Source organism: Panthera tigris, chromosome B3 (genome assembly GCF_018350195.1).
Source record: "Panthera tigris isolate Pti1 chromosome B3, P.tigris_Pti1_mat1.1, whole genome shotgun sequence".
In the NCBI taxonomy this organism is placed as follows: Eukaryota; Metazoa; Chordata; class Mammalia; order Carnivora; family Felidae; genus Panthera; species Panthera tigris.
In genome coordinates this window covers 1,628,791-1,647,324 of record NC_056665.1, presented here as the reverse complement: position 1 = coordinate 1,647,324, position 18,534 = coordinate 1,628,791, and the positions used below count along the sequence as shown (strand labels likewise).

At 51.3% G+C, this 18,534-nt stretch overlaps 1 protein-coding gene and 1 long non-coding RNA gene across 9 annotated transcripts in view; one reads left to right on the top strand and one right to left on the bottom strand.

Annotated features, from left to right (window-relative positions):
• The first annotated feature begins 5,404 nt into the window (after window positions 1-5,404).
• On the top strand, window positions 5,405-6,578 carry LOC102971179. Its single transcript, XR_444427.3, has 2 exons — window positions 5,405-5,758; window positions 6,032-6,578. It is a non-coding gene; the product is annotated as an uncharacterized LOC102971179 (long non-coding RNA).
• A 6,990-nt stretch (window positions 6,579-13,568) lies between these two features.
• ZFAND6 (zinc finger AN1-type containing 6) overlaps window positions 13,569-18,534 on the bottom strand; it is a 74,551-nt gene continuing 69,585 nt past the window's right edge. For all 8 annotated transcript variants that reach the window (XM_042987893.1, XM_042987894.1, XM_042987895.1 and 5 more), the window contains 2 exons: window positions 16,511-16,624; window positions 13,569-14,486 (listed from right to left, as the gene is read on the bottom strand). In XM_042987893.1, the coding sequence (XP_042843827.1) occupies window positions 14,338-14,486; window positions 16,511-16,624 (263 nt within the window). In that variant the 3' untranslated portion in view covers window positions 13,569-14,337. The remainder of the gene's footprint in view (window positions 14,487-16,510; window positions 16,625-18,534) is intronic.

The following is an 18,534-nucleotide window of genomic DNA, read 5'->3' as shown; positions in this document are numbered from 1 at the left end:
CCCCACCCCTCCGAGGCTCGCCCCCCGACGCTCCGCCCCCATCGTTCCACCCCGCCTCCGCCTCCGAGGCTCCGCCCCCTCCCGCACCGTCTGAGGCTCAGCTCCGCGGCCCCACCCCCACACCACCCCCCAGTTCCGCCCCCGTTGCTCCACCCCCGGCCCCGCTCCTGGCTCCGCCCTCAGCCCTACCCCCACCCAGGCTCCGCCCCCTGCCCCCTGCCCCCAGCCCGAGAGGTCAGGGAGAAGCCGCGGGGACCCGCAGCGCGCTCTTCCGCCCCTCCGCCCCTGCCCCGGCTCCCGCCCTCCCCAGCCCCGCCCCTCCGCAGAGCCCCGCCCCGGAGACTTGGGTCCCTGCCTGGAGACCCCAGCCCTACGTCCCCCCCCCGGACCCCCCCGGAGGGCCCGCGGGCTCGGGGAGTCCGGCCAGAGCCCCGTGACCCGTCGGCGGTGACACGTCCACCCTGTGGGCCACAGGGTCAGGCGCGCCTCCCCAAGACTCACAACGACGAGAACTACGTCTAAGAGCGCAGCTCACCTGCACACTTCACGTTCCGACTTTCAGACGCCGTGACCAGCCGTCTGACCTCGGGCAAGTTACTCAGACTCGTCTGCCACGGCCGCGTGGACGCCCGCCGCCCCTGCCGGTGCAGGGCTCTGCGGGGTGAGGGCCCGTGCGCGCTCGTGCCCGGCGCACAGGGACCCCCGCGCGCACGCGCTGGAGAGAGCGCGCAGAGAGGGGGACGGAGTGGGGGTGCACCGGGACCCCTCCAGTGCAGGGGGCAGCGCACAGCTGAGTGCAGGGAGACTTGAGGCCCGCCTCTGGCTCTGTTCAGCCTGCAGCAGGTTCAGCTCTGGCCTCAGTTGGCTCATCTGCAAAACAGGGGTAAGGATCATGCCTCTTCCGACATTTCCATGGCAGTCAGGGGATGCCTGGCACACACGTGGTGATCAACCCGGTATTTTCCCACCCAGCCGGAACGTCAGCATTCCTGGGTTTCTGAGTTCTGCTTCCCTTTATAAAGGAGACAAACAAAAAAGGAGGGAACACAACTATAAAAGCGGTCATCACTGATTAAAAATAAGTTTATAATATAGATGCAAATTTCTTAGAAACCTGTGGCTCAGTGGGTTGAGGGACTGAGTTCAGCTCAGGACATGATTGGGGGGGGGGCCCCGGAACCTGCTTCGAATTCTGGGTCTCCCTCTCTCTGCCCCTCCCCCACTTGTGCACGAGCACCTGTGCACGCTCTCTCAAAAATAAATGAACTTTAAAAAAAGTTAAACTTATGAAAGTATAGGCTGTGCAACACTTATCAATACAGAAACCAATACCGGAGACACAGACTTTGGGTTGATTTGCTTTGGAATTCTTACATTAGAGTGGAAAGCTAATGAATTAATACGAAAAAGGCACACGCACCCCTATGTTTACGGCATTATTTACAACAGCCAAGATGCAGAACCGATCCAAGTGTCCATCCACAGATGAATGGATAAAGACGTGGTGCGCACACACACCCACACACACACAATGTGCAATATCAGCCATACAAAAGAACGAGATCCTGCCCTTTACGAGCACACGGAGGGACCTAGAGGGCATTACGCTAAGCGAAGTGAGTCAGACAGAGACAGACAAACGCTGTATGATTTCACGTGCGTGGCATCTAAAAAGTCTAACAAACCAAACAGAAGCAGACTCATAAACACAGAGCACAAACCCCTGGCCCGAGAGGGGGGTGAGATGGGAGATGAGATCACATAGAGAGGGGACGAAGAGGTAAAAACTTCCAGTTACACAGTGAAGAAGTCACCGGGATGAGAAAGTACACCGCGCGGAACATAGCCAATAATATTGGAGTAACTTCATACGGTGACAGAAGGCGATGCCACTTACCTTGGTGAGCACTTCACAATGTATTTATATGCGGTGTTGAGTCACTATGTTGTGCGTCCGAAACTAGTGCGGTATGTCAGCTACAATTAAAAATTCATTTCAGAGGGGCGCCTGGGTGGCGCAGTCGGTTAAGCGTCCGACTTCAGCCAGGTCACAATCTCGCGGTCCGTGAGTTCGAGCCCCGCGTCAGGCTCTGGGCTGATGGCTCGGAGCCTGGAGCCTGTTTCCGATTCTGTGTCTCCCTCTCTCTCTGACCCTCCCCCGTTCATGCTCTGTCTCTCTCTGTCCCAAAAATAAAGACGTTGAAAAAAAAAATTTAAAAAAAAAATTCATTTCAGAAAATTGACAAGTTTGAAGGTCTAAGGTACAGCATGGTGGTTACAGCTAATAATACTGCTCTCATCCACTTGACTGTTGCTAGGATAGACCTCAGGCGTCCTCACCATAAAGAACACGGTAGCGATGTGGCCGGATGGATGGGGTAGCTAAACGCTATGGTGGTAATCATTTTGCAACTTACTACCGTATCAGTCACCACATTGCACACCTTGAAGGGACCCAATGTTGTGTGTCCATTATTGGGGGGAAATGTTAACGAATTAATGGCTACACAGGTACAGCTGGCTGAAAATACACTTGAAAACAAATTTAGGCCAAAATCCTAGGAATTACTCGTGGAGAACATTGAAAGGCAGCAGAACCAGGGGCCCCCGGGTGGCTCAGTCGGTTAAGCGTCTGACTCTTGATCTCAGCTCAGGTCTTGATCTGAGGGTTGTGAGTTCAAGCTCTGTATTGGGTGCCACGTGGAGCCTACTTTAAAAAAAAAAAAAGGCTGGGGCACCTGGGTGGCTCAGTCGGTTGGGCATCTGACTTCGGCTCAGGCCATGATCTCGCGGTTCGTGGCTTCGAGCCCCGCATCGGGCTCTGTGCCGACAGCTCGGAGCCTGGAGCCTGCCTCAGATTCTGTGTCTCCCTCTCTCTCTCTACCCCTCCCATGCTCATGCTCTATCTCTGTCTCTTGATAATAGATAAACGTTAAAAAAAAGTTGTAGATTCATCCCAAGGTTTGTAAAAATAGCCCTTTTCTTTCAAAAACATTTTTTAAAGTTTTTATTTTTATTTTGAGAGAGACACAGAGAGAGGCAGAAAGAAAGAGAGAACAAGAGAGAATCCCAAACAGGCTCCGTGCTGTCAGCATAGAACCCAACATGGGGCTAGAACTCACGAGCCCTGAGATCATGACCTGAGCCGAAACCAAGCATAGATGCCTAACCGAATGAGCCACCTAAGTGTCCCTGCAAAACATTTTTTAATGAATAATAATGACAAACAAGCAGAAAGGCCTGTAAATAAGTCATGACCCCTCTGCCTGCAGGGTCTCGGCCAGCTTCTCCTCTGGTCTGTGCTCCTCCCTGGATCAACCTCAGTGATCTTCATGGTTCAAAGCCCGTGTCTGTCCACAGCCAGTCCCGCGTCGCATCCTCCCGGCCCCCCTGCCGGGTCATCGCCTCTGAGACAGCTCTGCCTTTTCAACAAGGTCTGTGGTAAAGTGTGGACCAAATAACGTGCAGTTAGGACAGAGTATTAAAACCGTGAGTGACTGATGGAAGCAAAGAGGAGGAGCGGGTGGGGGAGGAGGAGGAGGGGGAGAGGAGGGGGAGGGGAAGGGAGTGGGGAGGAAGAGGAGAAGGAAGAGGGAGGGGAGGGGGAGGGAGGGGAACAGAAGAGGAAGGCGGAAGGCAGAGTGTGTTAGGGCGGATTCAGGCAGTGTCTGCTGTAACCACTCAAGGGACACAGCTGAGAGGGGCTGTGAGTCAGCAGCGGGGGTGATGTCACAAGGCGTCCTCGGGGCTCCCTGGAGAATGGCGCAGTGAGCACAGAGCCAGGGAGGCTGTCCTGCTCTCGGAGGGAGGGGATCCCGGGACAGGAGGGTCCGAAGCAGACGAGGCCCCGAGGTGTCAGGGGCTCGGCCTTGCCCGGCCTCCTGGCTGTCACCCCCAGGTAGGTTCCAGGGAGGGGAAAGGAGGGGACAGTTCCAGCTGGGTTCTGGGCCCTGGCCGGTTCCGGGGTGCTGGGGCTGCAGGGCAGGGCGCCGCGTGCCTGGGCTGGCCCTGCGCTCTGTCCGCAGGACCGGACTGTCGTGCTGTGCACGGCCCCGTCCACACCCAGCCCGACGGCGGGCTCAGAATCGGTGCTCCGTAACACGGAAGTCACTGCTTACTGTAAAGCGTCCGCGGAAGGCGATTCGATACCCGACGAGCCCCACACCTGCCGGGCCTGGGGGGGCCCTGGCAGCTCAGCACCTTCTCTCCAGACACCACGCGCACACACACACACACGCGCACGCGCGCACACACGGGCTGACGGAGGCCTACACAGTAGAGCCATGAGAAGAGAAAACCCCAGACCTTTGGGGGAAGGGCGTGGGGCAGAGGTGTGTGTGGGAAGGGGCGAAGGCATGAGAGCCGTGAGGGGGGTGAAGGTTTCCTGTTTTAAAATAGACTCGCCAACCCACTAATTCTGTCTCGCGCCTCCAGAGGCCAAGGCCGCTCTCCGTTCGGAAGAAACCATTCGAAGTAACTTGCAGATTCCCTGTATTTTCTTTCCTCTCTCCCTCTCGAGGAGGAGGGCGTGCTGATGAGCACGGACGGACGTTCCGAGGACCACAGACAAGAATCGGGAGGAGGGACCGCCGCCCCAGTCCTCACACGCCCTTGCGGTTTGCTCCTGCCATGTGCACGTCCATCCCTTTTCCATCTTTGTGAGCTTCAAACAGAAGCCAAGTCTTCCCTCTTTCCCTGTATGTTGCCCCGGAGCGCTTCTCCGCGTGGCCAGAGAGGTTCCTTCGCCACCATCTGAGTGGCCGAGGCGGTTCCCGTGCTGGCACGCCGTTTCCCTTCTCCAGCACCGCTGTCGGAGGGGGACCCCGGGCCGGAGGGTGTGGACGCCAGCTTCAGCCCCTCCGCGGCCAGGGCCCGCGTGAGCCTCTGTGGCGCCAAACTCGGGGCCTCCCTCGGAGGCGAGGCCACCCCGCCGGCCTCCGCACACAGGAGACCTCTCCCCCATGTGGTTTGCGAGAGCAGCGGGAAGGGGCTTGAATCTGGTGCGGCTGCCGGCTGCCCGATGGGCAGGAGGCGGACGCTGCCCCCACCGGGATGACACCGGGTGGGGGGGGCGTCCCCGCAGCACGCAGGAGTCCCATCCGGGTCCTTCCACCCACGCTGCAAATGTCACTGCCCCTTGAATTGCTGGAGTCAGGTTCCCAAGGTGCCTTGGATGGGGAGCTCCTTTGAGGGGACAATGTCACTCGGGTTGGCATAGGACATACGCTCTTCTGAGGACAGAACGTAGAGGCACGCGCCAAGCGCAAGGTGTCCTCCCTACAAGGTGGGTGAGAAACTTTGGACCCGAGCCTTCAGGAGAGGAGGCCCTTGCTCTATCCAAGAGCGTAGCCGTTATCACAGCCCCCTCTTCTCTCGGGTCCCCGGCGGGCGGGCGCAGAGCCAGGTGACCCAGCCCAGCCGGCGCTGGGTGGGGTGGGGGGGGGGGTTGTGCCGCCCCAAGAGTCTCCTTCCTGCCCTCCTCTGTCTCCGTCTGTCTTCAGGCCACCGCAGGGTCTCAGGTTCTACCGGATCCCTGTTGTGATGGCACGGTGCCTCGCAGCCCCCTGGGGACTGAAGCCGGACGGAAGCCCCACAGACACCGGCGGCAGGGTGGGCAGAGGGGCCAGCACTGCCCGCTGACCTGCTGAGACGCTGCGGCACACGGAGCTCTCCCCGAGCCCGGCTCCCCTCGGTCCACAGGGCTGCTCGCAAACATCCCCGCCCCTCTTCTCCGAGTCCCCAGGACCAAAGCCTCAAGGTCAGGCCACTTTCTCTCCCCTCGGGTTTCGGGATCGGGAGCTCTCCTGCCACTCTGCCACCTGCCTCCCTGGCCTCGGGTCCCCTCCCGCATCCCTCTGTGCCCGACAGGCCAGGGGAGTCCCAAAGCCTCACGTGCACCGTGGCTGGGCTCTCTTTTGAGGGGCGCGGGCCTCCCCGGGGCTCTCCTCCTGCTTGTGCACCGAGGAGCCCAGAGCAGCCCGGGACGCCATCACTAGGCCAGACCATCCATGTCTAACGGTATGTCCCGCAGCGATGGAGGTGTTCTAGATGTGTGCTATCCCATCGGAGCCACCGGAGCATCTGAAGCGTGATCAGCGAGCGACCAACTCGTCTGCATTTGTTATAGCCGCTGAAACAGTATTGACCCATCATCGTCAAGCGAAGCCCGTGATCTACGTCATGGTTCCACACTCTGTGTTGTGCGGTTGTGAGTGTGGACAAATCCGTGTCATTGATCCACCGTTACGGTATCATCCAGACGGAGGAGGTTCACCGCCCTACACATCAGTGCTGCCACGATTCACCCTCCCGTGCTCCACCCGCACCCACAACCACCACTCTGTGTACTGTCGCTGTAATTCTGTCTTTTCCAGAAGGTCATACGGTTGCCGTCTTTTTAGACCGGCTTCTTCCAACTTCCCAATTTACAGTGAAGGTACCTCTGTGTCTCTGTGCCTTCGTAGCTCACTTCTTGTAACCACTGAATGTCGTCCCACGGTGTCGATCCATTCACCTACTGAAAGACATCTGGGTTGCTTCCAATTTGGGGCAGTTATGAATAAAGCTACTGAAACATTCGTGTACGGGTTTCGTGTGAACACACTTTTTAAGTCATGTGGACAAAAACCTAGGAGTGCAATCGCTGGCTTGTAGGGTTAAGACTCTCTTTAGAAACCCCCAAACTGTCTTTTAAGAAACTGTCCAACTGTCTTTTTTTTTGTTGTTGTTAAGATTTTACTTTTAGCAACACTCAGCGTGGGGCTCGAACCCACAACCCCGAGAGATCAAGGGTCACATGCTCCATTCACTGAGCCAGCCAGCCAGGTGCCCCTGTCAAACTGTCTTTCAACGTGTCAGTGCCGTGTTGCATCGCCAGCAGAAACGAATGAGAGTTTCTGTTGCTGCACACCGTCCGTAGCATTTGCGGTGTTCTGATTTGGGCTGGTCTCTGCGTACGTAGGCACGCGGTGGTATCTCACTGTCAATGTGCATTTCCCCAGTGACTTAGGACATTGAGCGCCTCTTCATTTGCTTACTTATCGTCGGTAGATCTTCTTTGGTGAGGCGACTCTTCAGATATTTTGCCCATCTTTTAATTGGGTTGTTTCTTAGAGTTAAGGTTTAAGAGTTATTTATACATTTTGAATAAAAGTCCTGTATCAGATATGTGTTCTGCCAATATTTTCTTCCCCATCTGTGGCTTGCCTTTTCATTCTCTTAACGGGGTCTTCTGCAGAGCAATTTTTAGCTTTGGTGAAGTACAACCTATCAATTTTTTCTCAGTGTAGCATGATTTTGAGGTTTTATCTAAAAAAATCATCAAACCCAAAGTCATCTAGATTTTGTTTTCTAGAAGTTCTATAGTTTTGCCGTACTGGCTCTTCTGGGCTGTTTGCCTCTCCATCCAACTTCTGAATCACTTTCATCAGTATCCACAAAACAGCTGGCTGAGATTTGGGTCGGAATTGGGTTGAATTTATAAATCAAGTCGGGAAGAAGTGACAATACTAAGTCGTCCTTCAATGAACATGGAATAGTTCTCCAGTTGTTTAGATCTTCTTTGATTTTTCTTCATTAATTTTGTAGTCTTCCTCACAGACATCTTGTACATTTTTGTTAGACTTTTACTAAAGTATTCCATGTTTTTTCAAGCACTAATGGAAAATGGTGTATTAATTTCAAATTTTTTGTTGTTGGTATTTATTATGTCAACTGGCTTTTGTGTATTATCCTCGTAACCCTGCAACCTTGCTATAATCGCTTATTTGTCCCAGGGATGTTATTTTTTAAAGAATTGACAATTTTGATTTATTTTTAAAAAGTATTTAACATTTTAAAAAATGTTTTTATTTTTGAGAAAGAGCTCAAGCAGGGGAGAGGCAGAGAGACGCAGACACAGAATCCAAAGCAGGCTCCAGGCTCTGAGCTGCCAGCACAGAGCCCGACATGGGGCTCAAACTCACGGACTGTGAGATCGTGACCTGAGCCCAAGTCAGATGCTTAACCGACTGAGCCACCCAGGCGCCCCTGATTAAATTTCTTTTGATAAAGGCCTGTTAGGTGAGTTCTTTCTCCTGTTTTTGTAATTATGCCTTTCAAGGAAGTGGTCCATTTCATCTAAGTCATCACTGTAAGCAGAGTTGTTCACGGTATCCCTTTACTCTTACGATGCCCATGGGAACGGCAGTAGTGGCCTCTCATGTCTCATAGGGCCACGTTTTAATGTTATAGATGTCAGTGGCCTTTTGGGAGGCTGCCCTCTACATGGTTTACCAGGTTTTGTTGGTTAGATTCTATCCGTCTCCTCTCTGCATCCTTGGCTTTCCTCCATTCCGCCGAGTCTCTAAATTTCTCTCGTTCTGTGTGTTAATGAAAGACGGAAAACAAGGCCAGGGAGCCAGCCAGTCTTTGAAAAGATACAACTACAGGAGTCCCTCTTTAAATCCCTAAGAATATCTACTTAGATGTTCTAGGCAACCTATGAGAAAAGGGGCCGTCCAGCGATTATCACTTCAGTATAAACCGTCTTCACATCAGGAAGAACGTGTCTTCTGAGACTTGAGCTTAGACCACAGGAATAGTTTCAAGATTGCACTCCCCAGTACAAAAGTTAGGGTTCCGGGAAAACTGGGGGAAAGGACACTTTGCTAGATTTGAGTACAGAAATCCCAAATTAGGTATGAAGACCGAACAACAACACAGTTTGTGATTTGTGACTTTAATATTTAGGTGTGAAGGTGAAGCCAGAGGACTTTGTGGGAACGGCTTTTTGGTGACAATTTGGTAAAAACAAAAAACAAACAAACAAAAAAGCAAAAAGCCCGAAATTACAGGGGCCCCTCAGTGGCTCAGTGGGTTAAGCATCTGACTTCGGCTCAGGTCATGATCTCGCAGTTCATGAGTTCCAGCCGCGTGTCTGGCTCTGTGCTGACGGCTGGGAACCTGGAGCTGCTTCGGATTCTGTGCCTCCCTCTCTCTCTCTGCCCCTCCCCCATCTCTAAAAAAGTAAACATCAAAAAAATTTTTTAAAGAGTGAACTGCAAATTGAATGCTGGGGCTGATTCAATGTCATTTCGTACGTAACCCTTAATCCCACAACGTGCTCATCAAAACAGCTTTAGAGATAACATTTTAACACTTTGGACCTTGGGTACAGAAAATTGGGTTAGTTCTAATCTTTGGTTCATGACCTTCAGCACTGGTTCACACATGGTCTGCCTTTAGTTACGTCCAATGTTAAGTGTCCTGAATGGACTTCTCAAAAATGTTGGGGGCTTGACCACACGGTACCTGCCTCCTCCCTTGTAAGCATTCCATCCTTACGTTTCTCTTCAGCACGGTCCTTTTTCCTCCTGTAAGTCACATCTACAGGACTCGAAAAGAAGTGTATTTTACTCACCTTTTTATAGGCGAGCATGCTGTATATTTTGAGACCTTTCTGCTCACTACATCTCTAAGGCTTACCAGGCCTTCTGTTTCTGTTATCCGTGTGCAAGTTTTCCCTCAGTACACACTTAGGGCTGACATTTCTGGATTACAGGATGTGCGAAGTCCAACCCTAAAAGATAACACATCTTCTAAAGGACTGACCCACTTCTGAGTGACACCAGCAGCTTATAAGAAACGACGCGGGATCCCTCCAACCCTAGATACCGTCAGACTGTTAAATCTTTGCCAATTGAACGGATGTAAAATGGCACCTCACTGATGCCACTCGTGTTGATTTGCACTGTAATTTCTCCCAGTTTGTAACTCAGCTTTTCACTTTCTTTGAAGACACTTTATCATCTATTAGAGCGGGGGTGTCTGGGTGGCTCAGTCGATTAAGCGTCCGACTTTGGCTCAGGTTGTGATCTCACAGCTTGTGAGAGATGTGCTCGCTCTCAAAAATAAACATTAAAGAAATTATCTATTAGTGCATAAAACACTTCATCTTCCTTTCTTTTTAAAGTGGAAATATAGTTGACATAGGATATTCTGTGAGTTTCCGGTGTGTTTGCCATTGTGATTGGACACTCACATACATTTAAAAAGCTCATCAGGGTCCGTGTAGTTACAACGTGTCACCATACAGGTGTTACAATACTGACTACGTTCCCGGTGCTGTACTTTCCATCCCTGTGACTTATAACCTGAATTTTGTACGTCTTCATGCTTTTCACGTATTCACCTGCCAGACCACCCCCAGACCCCCCTGGCAGCCACCAGCCACCAGTCTGTTCTCTGTACTGAAGTCTGTTTGTTTGTTCATTTTTTATTCCACGTGAGTGAAATCATACAATATTTATCTTTTTTTTTTTTTTTAATTTTAATGTTCATTCATTTGAGAGAGCTAGAGTGTGAGCAGGGGAGGGGCAGAGAGAGAGGGAGACACAGAATCCGAAGCAGGCTCCGGGCTCCGAGCTGTCAGCCCAGAGCCCGACATGGGGCACGAAATCATGACCTGAGCCGAAGTCGGACGCTTAACTAACTGAGCCACCCAGGTGCCCAGTGTTTCTTTATTTCACTTCGCAAAATAACCTCTAAGTCCATCCATGTTGTGCAAATGGCAAGAGCTCATTTCTTACGATTGACTACCGTCCCATTGTATATATATACATCTTAATCCGTTCATAGGTCGACGGGACCCTAGGGTGCTTCCGTGTCTTGGCTCTTACAAATAATACTGCAATAAACAACGAAGCTGCGTTTATCTTGCTGAATTAGCTTGTCTTCCTGAAGTAAACACTCCAAAGTAGAACTGCTGGATCGTATGGTATATTTACTTTTCGTCGAGAGACCTCCACACTGTTCTCCACAGCGGCCACACCAGTGTGCATTCCCACCAACCGTGCACGAGGGTTCCCCTTTCTCCGCATCGCCAACACCTGTGTCTCCCGAGTTGTTAATGTTGGCCACTCTGACAGCTGTTGAGGTGGTACCTCGTTGTGGTTTTGATTGGCATTTCTCTGATGACGAGTGACGTTGAGCATCTTTTCATGTGTGTGTTGGCCGTCTGGATGTCTTCTTTGGAGAAGTTTCTACTCAGGTCTTCTGCCTTTTTTTTTTTTTTTTAAATCAAGTATTTTTGGGGGGTGTTCAGCTGCACTTCTTTACATATTTTGGATATTGACCCCTTACCATATATGTCATTTGCAAATCTCTTCTCCCATTCAATAGGTTGCCTTTTCATTCTGTCCATGGTTTCTTTCACCATGTGAAAGCTTTTTAGTTTGATGGAGCCCCAGTTGTTTCTTTCTGCTTTTGTCGCCCTGGTTTTCTCGTAGCCGTAGTATAGTTTAACATCCAGGAACGTGGTACCTCCACCTTTGTTCTTCTCAAGACTGATTTGGTTTCTTGGCCTCTCGTGGTTCCTGATTTTACAATCATTTATTCTGATTCTGTGAAAAATGCTATTGGTGTGTTGAAAGGGACGGCATGGAGTCTGTAGACTGCTTCGGGTATTATGGGCATTCTGACGACATTATTTCTTCAAATCCGTGAGCACAGAGGATCTTTCTGTTCGTTACCAGCTTCCATTTTTTTCACCCAGGTCTTCTGTGTGCAGGTCTTTCTCCTCCTTGGTTAAATGTATTCCTGGGTGTAAAACACCTCATTTTAATGCCAGATTTGTCAGTAGAACTTTCAGCTCATGCTTCACGTCTCAAGGGCAAAGCAGCAGTTATCTTTGCTTTTTTCCCCCAGGTCTTAAAATTTTGTGTTACATTTAAGACATTAACTTCCTATGGCATGGGGTAGGAAATCAACTTTCACCCTTTCCCACAGATACATACCCAGTCATTTCAGCTCCAATTATCATTCTTTCCCCAATGTGACGTGCCACCTCTTACGCGGAAGTCCAGTCCACTTGTGCCCTTCTCTGGGCATTCTGGGCTGCTCCACTAGGAAACGTGTACAGCCCTTGGCTCACACCGAGCTCTCTTCGTTAACATAGCTTCATGTGAACAGGTCTTAACATCCGACAGGACAAGTGTCCCCCGCCCTGCCTTTTCTTTTCTGAAACGCTGTAGCCCTTGGCGATCTTTCACCTTTTATTTTGAAATTACTTTAACAAGTTCCATGAGAAAACTTGGTGTGATTTTGATTGGAATATATTTGAATCTATAGGTCCATTTGGGGACACATGACAACTTTCTATTGTCTTCCTAGCTATTAACGTGTGTCTTCCTATTTACTGAGGTCTTAGTTATTGTCTCTTAATAATGCTTTAAAAAAAAAAGGAAAAAAGTTCTGAAGTTTGAGAGAGAGAGGAGAGGAGAGGAGAGAGAGAGAGAGAGAGAGAGAGAGGGAGAGGGAGGGAGAGAGAGAGAGAGAGAGAGAGAGAAAGGAGGGAGAATCCCAAGCAGGTCCTAGACTCTTGGTGCAGAGCCCCACGAGGGGGCTCGAACTCATGGACCGTGAAGTCATGACCTGAGCCGAAATCAAGAGTCGGAGATTTAACTGGCTGAGCCACTGAGGTGCCCCTAGGGTTTTCTTAAAGAGGCCTTCAGTATGTATTGCTAACATCCTAGGTACTTGGTGATGATACTGCCATAAAAGGTATCTTCTGGCTTTCTAGTTATTGCCATAAAGAAATGCACCTGGCTTCTGAGAGGTAATGCCACACCTCGCTACCTAACTACACCCTCTATTTCTAGTACTTTCTCTAGATTCCTTTAGACTTTCTGTAAGAACAAACAGATTAACATGCAAATACCGAGCATCTCCTCCTTCCTGCTTCCTATGACTGACTCTGTTTTGACTCTACTGAACACAGATCTCCAACTCCCCGCAGGCAGCCCTGTGTTCCTGACTTTAAAAGGGAATGAGCTTCCTCTTTTTGGAAGATGGCCGCTTTTCATTTCTTTGTTTGGTTTTACACAGAAACCATCAGCTTAAGGAAATTCCTTCCTGGTTCTGACTTACCAAGAGTTTTCATCATGAGTGGGTGTTGAATTCTGTTAGGTGCTTAACCTGAATCTGCTGAGCTAGTCAGAACGGTTTTCTCTCTTGAATCTGTTCATGTAGCAAATTGACAGATTACATTTAAATACGTCACATTTACAGATTTTAACGCTAAGCCATCATTACATCCAAGAAGTGGTAGACAAACTTAAACCTAGAAATCTGTATTGTAAAATAGTGCTTTTCATCTGTTTTATGTAGTATTTCATGGGTAAAAACGGCTGGCTGGCAGATAAAGTGTGAAACCCATGGGACAGACGGTCTCTCTCGTCCACAATCCTGTAGCTGCCGTGTTTGATTTAGGCCCTTTCCGCTTCGAATTCGACCAGAAAAAGGAGCTCCTTCCTGACCAGACGCTAACTCGGCGTGACGGGCTGAGGAGCAGAGCTGGAGAATGTGATCTCTGAGCGACTGAAAGCAGTCCTTGGCGTTAAAGAAACGCTGAGGTCCTCCACGCAAAGCGACGGGAGATCACCACTCACCGTGGCAAGATCGGTCGCAAGCGGACGTGACGAGGGCAGCGGCGGCAGCTGCGGGGAGTCAGCGGAGGAGAAACGAAAGCACCACAGGTCAAGGTGAGCCGCCAGCAAGAGTAAGAGAAACGGGAGAACAAGGGAGCGTACGGTTTTCCTTTTTATTTAATCACAGACAGGTGGGGTAAACATAAACACAGCACGATTACTCCAGATCATTCTTCGTATCGTGTACACACCCAGACCGGTGAACGCTACCGAAAGAAGCCTGCGGTCGGCGATGAAACGCACACAGCCGTTCCTTCCCTCGCTCAAACAATTCAGAAACACACAGACGTAGAATCTCATCGGCACACACTCTCCTGTGACAAATGATTCAGACATAAATAGTGGGTGCAAAGAAACTATATGCTAACACAGGTATAACCTTTGTTAATGAAACAACAGAAGCAGCCATAATGATTAAGATACATTCAGTTACTGGTAACTAGCTGTGCCCTAACGGGCGTTATCAAAAGAGAAATCGTGCTGCAGAGAAAAGCTCTATATACACACACAATGAGAAAAATAAACTGCAAGTTCAACGCATGCATGTTTAATACTGGAAAAATCACAGCCCTCCGAAAGGTCTCCACGTTTGTTATAAAAGCCCTCTGCGCTCAACTAAAATTAAAATGATCTTAGAAGGATAATACTTGTAAAGTTTACTTAAGTCTTTTCAGCCACAGAAACTGCAATGGAAATAAATGTTCAGAGTCATTTTCAAAACAAAACCAAAAATCTATTCTTCTGGTTGACATGCATGATTAAAAGGTCTGTGCCACGCACACTGCTCTATACTCCCCAGGACTAGGAAAAAAGACCTCAAGTCAACTTTTAGTTTGCAGATGGTCAAAGGAGTTTGTATTCCAGCAGGAGTTCAAATCTTCTGGATCTTTTCGCCGACAACTACCGGGTTTTCTTTTCTGATTTTCTCCGCGGCATCAGCTTTGTAATTGTACGAGCAATTGTGCACGTCTGAGTAACGATGTACACCACAGTACACATGTCCACACCGGCATTCAAACCCTGCAAACGGATCAGTACACATGCGTGAGCGGGAGGGAGGGACTGACGGCGCGGTGCCTTAGCACCGTCAACACTAACAGCATCGGCTACGCAGCGCGGCGTCTAAACAATCACGCTGGGCAGGTGCAGGACCTAGTAACGGTTTCGGTTCAGACTGCACCAGCTGATCGCTTCCTTCCTCGTTCCTACCCTACAAATGCAGGTGCGTAGCACGGCAAATCACAACCGCTGCCCTGCGCTCGGGTCTCCACCTGGGACGTGGCCACAATTACTTCCTACCAAAGTCGGGATCGCTGCACCGAATGTAAAACGGTTCTCAAATCCAAATTCTAAGTGTGCAGGAAAGCACACCGTCAGAGGCAACCTTAAAATTTAGTGAAGAAGGTGTAAGGAAACTTCTGGGAGGCCTGGATCCACGCTGGCTTCCGGCGGCAGACCCCTGTGGGGGCAGGGCTCCCGCGGCTCAGCGCGACTAGGAGCAGGGGTGCGAGCAGGAGCAGGGGTGCGTCAGGGCCGCCTCAGCGTGAATCCGCTCGCTGACTAACGCGGGCCAGTTACCGAGCTTCTCCGAGCCTCAGTTTCTGCATCTGTAACTTTGGAGTAAGTTACTGTAGGGACCGAATGGGGGACGTGGTGAGCACTTAACACACGGTAAACGTGCAATAATGCGATTTAATTTTAGGGAAATGCCCACAGGGCTGAAGCCGAAAGAGAGATCTCGAGTGTGGGGGGAGGGCCTTTATAGAAAACCGGTCCTGCTTCTCATAACGGAGTGCTTTGATGTGACGGAGCTGCTGGAAACGGAGCACAGGAATCGACATTTTGAACACTGACATTTGATGGAAGTTTCCTCTACCACCTTTTTGTCTGTTTCAGAAACACATTCTGTCCCCTCGTGACAATGAATGGAAAATGAAGCCAACTCTAACGCCAGACCGACAGACCGGACAAGATGAAAATTACTGAGTCTCCACCTTCCCATCACGAAGCCCGAGTGTTTCTGAGACTCAGAAAGACTGTATTTGACACTAAGTACGTCTATTTCGAAATGTCTTATTTGTCCGTGCTTGTATTCTCTAAATAAACACATCTGCCCAAGTACGGGCCAGTCTTAAGTGTCTCTGACATCAGATTATAATCCCCTTTCCACTTGGTCTCCAACCTACTCCTTGGCGGGAGAACCCTTCCTAAAAAGCATCCGATTTTATCCGGTCTTGTCAGCTCTGTACGTCAAGTTCTTATGCTACGGAGCACAGAGCACGGCGCCCGGCACGCACACAGCGAGAAATGGTCGTTGTTTAGAAGCTGTGACCGCCGTCCGCCAGGAAGCACAGTGCGCATCGTGAGCCTGTCCGTGTTTCTGTCTCACCGCGTATCCGACGCCCCCGTTCACGCGCTCCGTGCCGCGGCCACACTCCCCATCCGCGGCCCCTGACGAGGCCCCGTTCTTTCCTTCCTCCGACCTTCTGGTCGAGCTGTTCTTTCTGTCTGAAACGCCCCTACTCCATCAGCTCTGGGTCCCAGCCCTCCTTCAGGGCCTGCCTCAAACGTGCTGCCGTCGTGGTGCTTTCCGTGACGGGCTCCTACACCCCCCTCTTCCCTTCGGGTGAACCGCGGCACCTGTCCGACTTCCCACAGTCTGCTGACTGTGCTTCCTCTGCTCCACACCCAAGTGGCATCTCTCTACGTTTTCTCCCTCCCCGAGTAACCGTGCGTCTCACAGCGGGGCCGGCCGAGCTTGGGTCCCCTCCTGTGTGCACTCTCTGGCCCTCGGAGCACCTGGCGCCCGGGCCCGACCCGTCTGACATTCGAAGACTCTGCTGGGATGGACCAGTAAAAGAGCATCTATTCATGTCACTCTCAGGTATACAATTAAAGCTACTTTAAGAAAACCCAGAAGCGGGAATGAATCCAGGATTAGCTCTCATGGGAACACACGTGAACCTCCCGGGGCCTGGAACAGTAAGGCACGCGGTATTTTAAAGAACGCTCTGAGGCTGACGCCACTGCACTTCGGCCCTTACCAGTAAGTCCTACTTTCTTCCTGCACATGAAACAGCGGTTCTTTTTCTGTTTTGGCTTTTCAAGAGACTTGCTTTGCTCTTCAGATGGCTGCTGTGCCGTATCTGATACTGAAGCTGACAAAACAGGAAGGAGGTACAGTTTAATTATTCGGCAAGGTTCTGACACTGGTTGGTGGCCGTCCCCCTCCCACCCCACCAGTCTGTTCCTGTGAGGGCCACTGAGGACTCCGTTAGCCCGGAAAGAGGCTTACACGGAGTTACAAAGCCGATTACATAACATGACCCCCTATTCCTCAAACGTATGTGTGCATGTGACGTGCGTGTGGATGTGCACACGCAGGAAATCTGGAAGAACATGTATCGATATGTTAACACTGACTCAAGATCTAGCACGGCATTCCCTAGGTTTTTTAAATTATGTATTTGAAATAAAAGGTGCAAGCACTCATACACACACATACACGCACACACGCACGCACGCACGCACGCACGCACACAAATACTCCTGGGGTATTTTCTACGGGAGTGTGTCAGGAGATGGCCGCAGGCCAACTTCTGAATATTGCTGGGGTCCGAACTATGTAGATTTCTCAGAACAAGGGCAAAAAAAGGCTGAAAGCAAGACCGGGTAGAGCACCATGTTTAAAAGTCTCAGAATGTTTCACATAAAACCTTTAAAATGCTGGCAAGGTCGATGTAGTAGATAGAATGTAGATAGAATGTTACAAGCGGGATAATAAAATGACGCATTTAGGCAGTGAAGCGAAGGCCGGCTGCACCAAGGTTCCAATTCCCGCACCTAAACCCTACCTCACTGAGCCCTCCGGGACGCGGTCACCAGGCAGGGGCGGTCACGTGACCCAGCACACGCGCCATCCCGCTCCGAAACAGTGACCCTCCACGGTCGCCGTGGGGCCAGGCACCTGTGTTCACACCACCCACGGCCGGGACCCAAGGGCCCTTTCCTCGACCTCCTCACACCTGGGTCCACCTGCTCTTCTTTCTCAGGAGCAGCTCGGGTATCCCCTCCTCCACAGACGCCGTCCCACCTCTCCACGAGGCTCACTCATCACCCCTGGCTCCCTGACCAGTCCCACCAAATCCTGGGCCCGCCGCGTGCGTGCCTCTCCGGGCCACACTCGACACGGCACGGAACCCACGCCCCGCGATGTGACTCACCCCCAGGACAAAGCCTGGAGGCCCGGCGGCACCCTCCCCCTGCTAGAGCCGCCCCGAAGCGCCTGTCTCTCTGAACACACACAGTCTCTGGCCTCTGGTCTCGTCGGCCTCCTTTCCGTGTGGAATGCTTGCCCACGGCCCTCGGGTCCCACTCTTCACGGGGCTGACTCTCATTTTTAAGCGTCTACCATCAACTCTTCCCCACCCCCACGCCCCGACCTGGATTAGGAAGCTTACCGTGCGCCCCAGTGGTGCTGCCCACACGGTGGGAACCGCCTGTCTGCCTGAACCTGGCTTAGCGGTGCGCTCCTCCAGGGTGGGAGCTTGTCCGGTGAGCTCCTCCAGGGCGGGGGCTCGTCCTTCCCGCTCCTGCTCCCGGTGCCGATCCTCGAGCCCCGACCGCAAGCTGGCGCCGCACAGAGACCCGAACCGCATTCCTGAACTACTGGCCCTCTGTAATGACGTGCCCCGGTTTCCCCAATTACGGGGTCAGCCCACCAAGGAGGGACGGTATCGTATTTCCCGTCCGCACCTCCAGCTCCCGTCCAGTGAGCTACGCGGAGCGGGCACTCGGTCATGTGAGGTCATGGATTCTAACCTATGTTAACCGTATGACCTCCTATTTTAACAAAACACGACGAAGACCAAACAGCACAGACCAACAAGTGAACACGCACAAATGAACAACTCTGTGATCACACCACCTAGAAATTCTGAAGCCAGATGGGAGACAGTTCTACTAACACGAACGTTTTATTTTGAAACACATTATGGACACATAAAACCTTTTATTATCAATCAACAAACAGCCTCAGGACTCGAGCTCCAGGGGGGCAGGGGCGGAG